Consider the following 11,289-nt stretch of genomic DNA (forward strand, 5'->3'; position numbering starts at 1 on the left):
AAAAAAAAAAAAAAAAAGAAACAATGTGTACCATTCCGACGTTACAATGGTGGAGTTGGTAGGTGTGCCCAGGGCAAACAGTGGGGCTGGACACAGGGTCGGTGGCCCAAAAAGAGTGCTGAATTTTTGCTGCATATGCTTAAAAATGCAGAAAGTAATGCTGAACTTAAGGGTTTAGATGTAGATTCTCTGGTCATTGAGCATATCCAAGTGAACAAAGCACCCAAGATGCGTGGCGGAACTTACAGAGCCCATGGTGGCATTAACCCACACATGAGCTCCCCCTGCCACAGTGAGATGATCCTTACTGAAAAGGAACAGATTGTTCCCAAACCAGAAGAAGAGGTAGCACAGAAGAAAAAAATATCCCAGAAGAAACTGACGAAACAAAAACTTATGGCACGGGAGTAAATGCAACATAAAATAAATGCAAATAACTGTCAAAAAAAAAAAAAAGAAGTGGATTTCCTTGGAGAGGTGGTGGTGATGGGGTACTCGGTACTTAACAAAAATGACCTCTTCTCCATTGTATTACAGAAGCTGTAGAAAGAAAGAATAGCGCAGTGGTTAGGGGACTGGGCTTTGAGGTGAGACAGACCTAAGTTCAAATCTGTGTTCTGCCCCTTCTGTGGAGATTTAGGCAAATGACCTATGTATTATCCCTAAGGCTCTGTTTTCTCAGTAAAATGAGCATAAAAATACCCACTGTTATGGGTTGTGGTGAGGGTGGCTCAGATCATTTATGTGAAATGGTAGGATAGTAAGTGATCAAAAGAGGTTTTTTTTTAGAGACAGAGTCTCACTTTGTTGTCCTCAGTAGAATGCTGTAGTGTTATAGCTCACAGCAATCTCCAACTCTTGGGCTTAAGCGATTCTCTTGCCTCAGCCTCCCAAGCAGCTGGGACCTGCCACAACTCCAGCTATTTTTTGTTGCAGTTCGAACCATGCCAGGTTTGAACCCACCACCCTCGGTATATGGGGCCTGTGCCCTACCCACTGAGCTACAGGTACTGCCCGGATCAAAAGAGTTATTAACAGAAGACTTCTAGAAGTTTCTATCACCACTAAAGTGCCCAGGAGGGACTCAAGAAGCCACCAAGGTCAGGTGGCTCTGGAAAGGCCTTCTCATTTCTCTGGCTTCCCAAGAATGTTTGTAGATTACAACCCTTACCTTATTATTCCACTTCAATCTTTTTTTTTTCTTTGCGGTTTTTGGCTGGGGCTGGGTTTGAACCCGCCACCTCTGGCATATGGGGCTGGCGCCCTACTCCTTTGAGCCACAGGCACCTCCCCACTTCAATCTTTTTCCCTATGTCTTTGCTCACATTATTTTATATTTTAATTTAATTTATTTTTTTTGAGACAGAGTCTCACTCTGCCGTCCTGCGTAGAGTGCCATGGTGTCTTAGCTCACAGCAACTTCAAACTTTGGGTTCAAATGACCCGATTGCCTCAGTCTCCCCAATAGCCTGTGACGACAGGCTCCTACCACAACACCATGCTAGTTTTTTAAAATTTTTAGCAGAGATGAGAGTCTTGCTCTTCTGGCTGGTCTCAAACTCCTGAGCTCAAGGGGTCCTCCTGCCTCAGCCTCGCAGAGTGGTAGGATTATAGGTGTGAGGCACACACCGGCCACATTTCCCCAGAGAATGTCCTTGCATTCTGTGAGGTCCTCACTCTGTCCACATTTGGAGTAGAGACACTGCTGGGCCTTATGTGGTTCGCAGGCCTTGATTGCCCTGGAAAGGAGCTGGACACCTGGAAAACCAGGTGCTAATCCCCAAGGGTGCCTGTCATGGGCTCTTCACCTATTTAAAGTCAGGGACCCTTTGAGAATCTGATGAATGGGCTCGGCGCCTGTGGCTCAATCGGCTAAGGCGCCAGACACATACACCTAAGGTGGCGGGTTCGAATCCCCAGTCCGGGCCCGCTAAACAACAATGATGGCTGCAACCCAAAAATGGCCAGGTGTTGTGGCGGACGCCTGTAGTCCCAGCTACTTGGGAGGCTGAGGCAGGAGACTCGCTTGAGCCCAGGAGTTGGAGGTTGCTGTGAGCGTGATGCCACAGCACTCTACCCAGGGGGATAGCTTGAGGCTCCGTCTCAAAAAAAAAAAAAAAAGAATCTGATGAATGAATCTGTCTCCCTAGAAAAATAAATAATCTCATATGCACATGACATTTGGACAGAATTTCAGGGGTATTTAATTCAGTGAAACCCATCCAGTGCCCCCTAAGTGTCCTGGGGACCCAGGCAGCTCAGATGACACACTCGGCACCTCCTATATAGTCTCTCACAAGCTGCAGCAGCAGAAAAACAAGCTAATCGCAACTCTTTCCCCTTTTTCCTGCCTTTCTCCTGCCTGTCAGGAGGTGCCAATATAAGAAAATCATAACTGCTCTGTGAGAGTTGGGGAGACAGAGGTGGAATAAGTCAGCGCTTAAAGCCAGCGTGTAGCAGTTGAGAAATGGCTAAACTGGTAGGAGCATATTTTGTGGGCTTTGTGAGGATTCACAGTACGAATGAAAAATGTATGGCACTCGGGGACTTTAGAGAGGGCAGGGAAAGAGAGGATGAGAGTGGAGGCAGGGGCGGAATGAAGATGTTATCGGGGTGAGATGAAAAGAGCTCTGGAGAAGCTGCTCAACAAAGCAAGTGCCTTAACCGCTCCAATCTGCACACTTACAAATGGACATTTTATGTTATGTGTATTTTACCACAATTTAATAAAAAGTTACTGGCACTGTGCCCTTTATGATAACTTTTGGGGTCTACCCTGCTGGACCCTGTGCCGTTAACCATCCTTCCTCTTAGGGAGCACAGAAGCTTCCACGACAGAATGTGGGTCTAAGATCTGTCCGATCAAAGGTGAATTGATGATGGAGGGATCGTTGATGGTGGCAGTGGTGGAATCAGCACAAAGCTACTGGCGGGTTTTGTTGGAGGAGCAAGGCCAGAGCGGGCCTGCAGGAGGTCCTGCCCGCCCTCTGCCTTTCCTCAGAGTCTCTAGTGACTCAGTAAGGCTCACACACACTCACTGGCATTTCCCAGTTTTGTGACTTTTGAGACAGCAGGTGCCGCTGTTCTACAAACTTGCACAGCAATAGAAAGGAACTTGGACTTTTAACTTGAGAAGTCGCCCCTGCACCTGGATAACTCTCTCTCTCCACCCAGGGCAGAAGAGGGCAGGGTGCATGGGAATCTCCCTCCTCTTCAAGTTCCTCAGAGATCCTCCGCTGGCCCAGGAGGCGGGAGGGCTGGGATCTGTTCTTGTGTGTGATTCCCACGTGTGTTGGTAGCCCAAATGTCTCTGGAATGTGGCTCAGGTGAAGCTCTGGGTGGTGGCCACTGGCAGCCTTTCTGGGAGGGTGGAGCAATTCGAAGGCAACCCCACACACCCTTCCATCGGGGCTGACTCACGCTCTCTCTAGCTCAGGGTAGCGTCCAGGGCCTGGTCAGCTCCTCCTGGTCCTAGGATTGCCCCCTTCCCTTCAAAACCTTAAACTGCTCTGAGGATCTGGAACGCCACAGCAAAACCAATCAAATGCCTAAAAGTTATCTGCTTAAATGTATTTTTAACTTTCAGATTTTCATCCAGTAAATTTGGCTTCCAGAGAGTATGGGGCATGTGTGTGTGGGGGAATCGTTGGTGAACTGTGGTGCTTTCTGTGTGGGTTAGAGCATCGGATTAGGAGGGAGGTCTCCTTCTACCCTGTGAATCAGTATTTGATTGTTCCACTGGGCTTTGCCCCCAACAATGATAGGATTCTGGGGAGTGAGAATACAACATTGGTTTGACAGCTTCAGCAAGTTTTGAAAAGCCCAATGCTCCACAGCCTTTGGAACTCCATGGCATGCTGGCGTCCCTAGGAGCACACTTTCATGTCTCTACCTCATGGTTCCTGGCCTCACCTTTCTCTTGCCATTCCAATTTATGTTGTTTAACTTCCTTCATGTGTTTTTTGTAAACAGTCTGAAATCTTTTTTGAAACAAGTCTGGGTACAAATACGAAGAACAATATGGCTCTAAAAGATCAGATGTTTTGATATCAGCTGAACTTTGTGCTATGTAAGAAAATTACCACCTGCCCAGGGACCATGACATCCAGAATCCTCCAAGACTGACTGGAGAGAGGAACTCTTTTTTTTTTTTTTGAGACAGAGCCTCAAGCTGTCCCCCTGGGTAGAGTGCTGTAGCATCACTGCTCACAGCAACCTCCAACTCCTGGGCTGAAGCCTGCCAAGTAGCTGGGACCACAGGCACTCTGGCTATTTTTTGGTTGCAGCCATCATTGTTCGGCAGACCCAGGCTGGATTCGAACCCACCACCTTAAGTGTATATGACTGGCACCTTAGCCACTTGAGCCACAGGCACTGAGCCTGGAGAGAGGAACTCTTTACGGAAAACTCAGGAGAACTGCACAGTCTTGACTTGGGTCCCCTGGGAGTCCTGAGATCTTTCTTGGGGTGTTGCTTTACAGGGGGGGCAGATACTGTGCTCCTTGACCCATTTTGTAGACTTGTAGCCTTTCCCTTAATGCCCCCAGCAGAACCTCTAAAGCTCTAAACTCATAAGGTTAGAACATTTAAAATGACTCCTAGAAAGACTATGAGATGACAAGGATAACAAGCAAAGTGTAAACAAAAATATAACGTCAAACTAGGTCATCTGGGTAATGACGATGTTATATTTTATCTTCCATCACAGGGGTCTGTCTTCCCTAGGGTCCAGGCTGCCTCCACACGTCTTAGGATACACCCGTGCACCTCTTCCCAGTCTAGAGGGAGGATAGCAAGGCCTCGGCAGAAACAGGGAATGCCCTGGTCTGCCAACATTGCCAAGGCCCCCTCCACTGTGTTTTCTCTCTGAGAATCTGTTTCTTTCCCAGCTCATGGATACTTGGAATAACCATCCCACGCCTTCAGTGTCCTTATCAGAACAACGTACCACGTGGTGGTCTTAACGTTCATACAGAAAGCTGATGAGGGCAGTGAGCCTTTTATTTTGTGTTGTGCTGGTTACAGACTTGAGCAATCCTCAAACTGCACGACCCCACCTTCCCCTTCCCCGACAAGGTGGGGCTTCTAACGTCTCCCCAGCATCTCTTCCAAACCAGGTAACGTTTCTTTCTTAACTCCCAGCACCAACCTTGGCTTTCAGTTTAAACTCACACACTTCCCCCCTCCCCATTAAAAGATGAACGTGGCTACACCAAACTCTCCCAAGTGTTTCTCTGCCTTCTCTGAGCTGTTTCAACCAAAGGCTGTGGTCAGAGGTGTCTAGAAGTTGAACATTCTTACCATCGAAGTGGATTTCAAAAGATTTTAGAGATGAAAGAGATCCTAGAGATATCTGATGCCATTCCAACGGGAACTGATCAAATCTCTTGCTGAATATCCCGGAGCTAAAGGATAAAATTTAGGCCTGTAGAAATCCAGAGTGCTCCTTTTCTCATTGTGATACTTATATGAGCCCCTTTTACAGCTAAATGTGTATGTAATCAATTGTGACTGAAACTGTCTTTACAGAGATTATACATAATATATATATTGTGCATATATATGAAAGATAATAGAATTAAGAAAGTAATAAAGGAATGATTATTTCTGCCATGTATACAATTTTAGCTGTTTGTAATGGGTGTCTTAGGTATGCGCTGAAGCAAGTCTGGATTCCTAAGACAGGGAATGCATGAATGAATCTGAGCAAGAAGAAAATTTAACTCCACCCATGGAATGCAGAGTTTAGCAGGAAACAATGTCATTTAGAGATGGTCCTACTCTTTAGAAGTTCCAGAAGGGTAGTTACTTGCTTAAACAATTCTCACAAGAAGCAGACTTTGACTAACACTGTTGCAATTTAATAAGGAGTTCAAGATCATGATATGTGGGAAAAGTAGTAACACAAACAAGAAGACTGACCAGTAAGGACAAGCAAATAAGGCACATACGGAGGAGCAGTGTGTAGACAGCAAACGTTTTTATTTTATTTTATTTTTTTTAGACGGAGCCTCAAGCTATCCCCCTGGGTAGAGTGCCTTGGCAGCACAGCTCAAAGCAACCTCCAACTCCTGGGCTCAAGCGAGTCTCCTGCCTCAGCCTCCCAAGTAGCTGGGACTACAGGCGCCTGCCACAGTGCTCGGCCATTTTTTTGGTTGCAGCCATCATTGTTGTTTGGCGGGCCCGGGCTGGGGATTCGAACCCGCCACCTTAGGTGTATGTGGCTGGCGCCTTAGCCGCCTGAGCCACAGGCGCCGAGCCGCAAACATTTTTATTTGTGGATTTTCATATACATGTTATTTTTTCACTAAATGATAAGTATCCAGTAAACAAGGATGGTGTCATTTGGGATTAATTCTTTCTTTTTTTCATTTGGGATTAATTCTTTTTTCTTTTTTTCATTTGGGATTAATTCTTGCACAACTTTCAGCTCAACTTCATGTGCACAAAGATGCTTGATGGCATCTCCCTTTTCTCTTGGTTTCGTTCTATGGTCCGATGAGGTGGATGTATCTCTTTCCAGAGCAGATCTCTCCTCTGAGCTCCAGCTCCATACATTCAACGTCTTGGTTACCATCTCCTTTGGGGTGTCTCAAAGGTTCGCAAAGCTCAACGTGTTCAAAATAGAACTTGATCCTTCTTCTAGTGTACCCAGTCTCAGCCAAAGGGCATCACTGTCCACACAGTGAAAGAAGGCAGAAACCCAGAGCCAGACATCAGGGCAGGGACCTGGCCTGTCCTCCTTTCTGCTGTAGCTTCAGGACACGGAGCAGCATGTGGCATAAAGTGGGTGCTTACTCATCTCTGACCTACCACTTTGTAATGTCTAGACCGTGGTCATTTCCCTCAGTCCAAGCTGTCATAACCTCTCACAGACACTACTACAATAGCCTCTTAACTTGTTCTTTCACCCATACTCAGCATCATGTCCTTCTCGTGGTTTTCAAGACATATGTCTGATCAAGTGTTCTTGCCATGGCCTCTGAGGCCTTGCAGTCTATGCCCCTCCAGCCTCATTGCATACCATGATTGCCCTTGCTCTCTAGCCCCCATCAAGTTAGCCTTTCGGCAGTGCCTCCTGAACTTGCCCTCTTCTGCCACGGGCCTTTGCATGTCTCACATCCTATACTTGAGCCAACCTCTCCCTCTTCATCCACTTCACGCCCACTCACCTTCCAGATGTCACTCTCTGAGAAGCTTAGAGAACTAAGTCCTGTGGGTTTTCAGTTAAGTGTATTTGGTGGAGAAGTCAGAGGCAAAACAACTTGAAAAATGCTGGAAAGAAATGATACCTCCACAGCCGTGTCGTGGCTACATTTTTACATTTGTTTGAACAATTATTTTCTGCCTAAGACTTTTTACAACTTGTAGGAAGTTTTTGCCTGTCTTCCTGTATGAAATTCAAGGACTCAGGGGACATAACTCATAATTCCTTTCTTTGTTGCTTTTGGGAATTCCTGTCAAAATCTTTACCTGGATTCCTTTCTTTAATTGGATATAAATCCCTAGCAGATAGATTCTCCTCTGCTTTTGGATTAGAGTTTGTAAAGATCCTCCTGTAGTACAGTAGGAATATTTAATAAAAATAACTCATGATGGTAGATTGTGAGGTTCTCCTTGGCTCACAATCACCCCAATGCCTGTGGGATGATTTAAGTGTAGTTCAACCTGGAAACAGGCCCTATGGAAGTTTCCCTACTCTCTGATATCAGGATTCAATGAAACTGAGCAAAGAGGGGCCGCTCCAGGTCATATTCCACCGTAGACAGCTTCTTTTTTCTTGTAGGGTAAAGAGAATGGTGTAAGTTGACTGCATCTTACAGAATAAGATGGTTAGAATAAATTCAATAGGCTAGATATTTCTTTTTTCTTTTCTTTTTTTGAGACAGTCTCAAGCTGTCACCCGGGGTACAGTGCGGTGGCATCATAGCTCACAGCAACCTCCAACTCAGGCTCAAGTGATCCTCTTGCCTCAGTTTTTCTATTTTTAGTAGAGACAGGGTCTCACTTTTGCTTAGACTGGTCTTGAACTCCTGAGCTCAAGCAATCCACCCACCTCAACCTCCCAGAGTGCTAGGATTGTAGGCATGAGCTACTGTACCCAGCTCAAATAGGCTAGATATTTCAAACAGACACTGTAAACATAAGAGTCTATTATATGATAAAGAAAAATTATAAATTCAATAGAAGAAGAGTTACATTGTGCAATAAATTATGTTTTAATGGCATTTTTTGAGGAAAAGTAAGTCTTTTTTTTTGAGACAAGGTCAAAAGGCTGTTACCTGGGCTGGAGTGCAGTGGCATCATCATAGCTCACTGAGCTCCCACAGCTGTCCCGCCTCAGCCTCCTGAGTAGCTGAGACTATAGGCACACATGGCCACGCCTGACTAATTTTTCTACATTTAGAAGAGACGGGGTCTTGCTCTTGCTCAGGCTCATCTCAAACCCCTGGCTTCAAGCAATCCGCTTACCTCAGTCTCTGAAAGTGGTAGGATTACAAGGCTTGAGCAACTCACATCCAGCCATAAAATTTATCTTTATACCACATCATGTACCAATATAATTCCAGAAAGGTTAACATGAAAAATAGAAAAATTTAAACCAGAGCGGCGCCTGTGGCTCAGTGGGTAGGGTGCTGGCCCCATATACCAAGGGTAGCAGGTTCGAACCTGGCCCTGTCCAGCTAAAACAGCAGTGACAACTGTAACAATAAATAGCTGGATGTTGTGTGGGTGCCTGTAGTCCCAGCTACTTGGGAGGCCGAGGCAAGAGAATCGCCTAAGCCCAGGAGTTTGAGGTTGCTGTGAGTTGTGACACTACGGCACTCTACCGAGGGCGACAAAATAAGACAATACTTTAATACTTAATAAAAAAAAAAAAGAAAGAAAGAAAAAGAAAAATTCAAACCAAAAAGACTATGGAAACATAAATGAAAGCTGGGTGTGGTGTCTATGCCTGTAATCCTAGCACTCTGGAAGGTGAGGAGGGTGGATTGCTTGAACTCAGAAGTTCAAGACCAGCCTGAGCAACATCAAGACCTGTCTTGTAAAAACAGAAAAAAACTATCTGGGAGGAGTGGTGGGCGCCTGTAGTCTCAGTTACTAGGGAGGCTGAGGTAGAGCAAGAGGATCTCTTGAGCTCAAGAGTTTGAAGTCACTGTGAGCTATGATGCCACGGCACTCTACCCAGGAATGAGTCTGTCTCTACCTAGGAGTGAGACAGAGTGAGACTGCCTCAAAAAAATAAAAAAAGAAAAGAAAAGAAAAGAAAACATAAGTGAATATTTATCTGATACCCAGAGAGAGAGAGACCTAAGCTTAAGAACAGGGAAAACATTTATTTCCTCCCCTGAAAAGGAATTTTTTGGCTATACAGAAGTGAAAAATTAATTATCACATTAAAAGAAAAACAACAAGATGGAGGAAAAAAATAGACTATCAGAAACTATTGACAACGGGTCAATATCTACATTCCATAAGGATAAGTCAGTAGAAGGATGCTCAGACCTCAACAGGGGAACTGGGCAAAGGATGCGAACAATTCACATGCAAGATGAAATAAGTGATTAATTCCTATGGAAAAAAATTCAACCTTGCTAGAAAGGAAAGAAATGCAAATTATACTATTTTGCAATTGTATAAATATAAAACTTACCACTTCATCTACCAAATTAACAGAACTAAAAAGTGTATAATAATACTGGTGAAGATTGGGTGACACAGCTTTTCTAGTACATAACTAGAGGGAATAATATTTGTCATTATATACAATGAACATTAAAAATGTTCACCGCTTGGTTCTGCTCTCACCAGACAGACACATTGTCAGGGCACACCTACAACCTGGACTCTATCTCACAAATGCAAATGATGTAACCTAACAATCTGTACCTTCATGTCAATCTGAAATTTAAAAAAATTAGACAAAAATTAAAAAAATAAACAAACAAAAAATGTTCACAGCTTATGATCTATATCCAAGAATCTATCCTAAGGAAACATAAAGCAATACATCCCAATGGGAGTGTTTATGCCCAGATTTTCCTTTTACAGTGTTACATTTCACAGGAGGGAGATGGTTAAGAAACCAGTGTACATTTACATGATGGAATTAGCAACCATTGGGAAGTGAATATATGAAAATTTCTAATTAATGTGGAAAACAGTATATAAAATCGTGTGCATGTATCAAATCAAGTACAGAGGGTTCCAAAAACATGTATACACATCTTATGAAAGGAAAAAACTGTATTAAAGTTGAAATATTCAAGTCACATTTGACTTCTGCAATTATAAGAGATACAATATACAAGATTTAAATGTTATTAGTATATTCTGAATATTATAATTTGAATACAGCTTTTTCCTTTCTTGAAATGTGTATAAATTATCTTTGCACCCTCAGTATCTAAATAAAAGTGGACATAGAAAAAACACTGAAACTAGTAGTTATTTTTTCCAAGGTGGAATATAAGTGCTTCTTTTTTTTTTTGAGACTGAGTCTCACTGTGTCATCCTCCATAGAGTGCTGTGGCCTCACAGCTCACAGCAACCTCCAACTCTTGGGCTCAAGAGATTCTCTTGCCTCAGCCTCCCAAGTAGCTGGGACTACAGGTACCTGCCACAACACCTGGCTATTTTTTGTTGTTGTTGTCATTGTTGTTTAGCAGGCCCAAGCTGGGTTTGAACCCACCAGCCCAGGTGTATGTGGCTGGTGCCCTAACCACTGAAATATGGGTGCTAAGCCTAAGTGCTTTTAAAAAAAAAACAAACATTTCCTATTTCTATTTTCCAGATTTCCTATGAACCAATCTTTACTCCTTTCCCAAATGGAAACTGAGGCAATGCCATAGAAAGAAATGAAGTACAATTATTACCTGCAACAACCTGCTTGTAGCTTGAACTTGTGCTAAGTGGAAGAGCTAAACATAAAAGGCCACACACGTGCTGTTTGATTCATTCATGTGAAACGTCTAGAACAGGAAAATTCTGGTGGAGAAGAAGTTGGGACTACTATAGGTATGGATTTCCTTTTTTCAAATGATGAAATTAAATAGTGGGGAGGGCTGTACAATATAGTAAGTATACTAAAAATCAGTGAATTGCACACTTTAAAGTGGTGAATTTTATGTTACGTGAATTGTATTCAATAAATAAATACCTTTCATAAGAGATTTTTATTTTATTTTATTTTTGAGACAGAGCCTCAAGCTGTCCCCCTGGGTAGAGTGCTATGGCTTCACTGCTCACAGCAACCTCCAACTCCTGGGCTCAAGCGAGTCTCCTGCC

General features: G+C 43.8%; 1 protein-coding gene across 1 annotated transcript in view; it reads left to right on the forward strand.

Annotated features, from left to right (window-relative positions):
- LOC100964801 (60S ribosomal protein L17-like) overlaps nt 1-411 on the forward strand; it is an 836-nt gene extending 425 nt beyond the window's left edge. Inside the window, exon 2 of the mRNA XM_003796295.2 lies at nt 19-411. Coding sequence (XP_003796343.1) covers nt 19-411 — 393 coding nt within the window. The remainder of the gene's footprint in view (nt 1-18) is intronic.
- Nucleotides 412-11,289: the final 10,878 nt, after the last annotated feature.

Source organism: Otolemur garnettii, unplaced genomic scaffold (genome assembly GCF_000181295.1).
Source record: "Otolemur garnettii isolate 467f Iridium unplaced genomic scaffold, OtoGar3 scaffold00102, whole genome shotgun sequence".
In the NCBI taxonomy this organism is placed as follows: domain Eukaryota; kingdom Metazoa; phylum Chordata; class Mammalia; order Primates; family Galagidae; genus Otolemur; species Otolemur garnettii.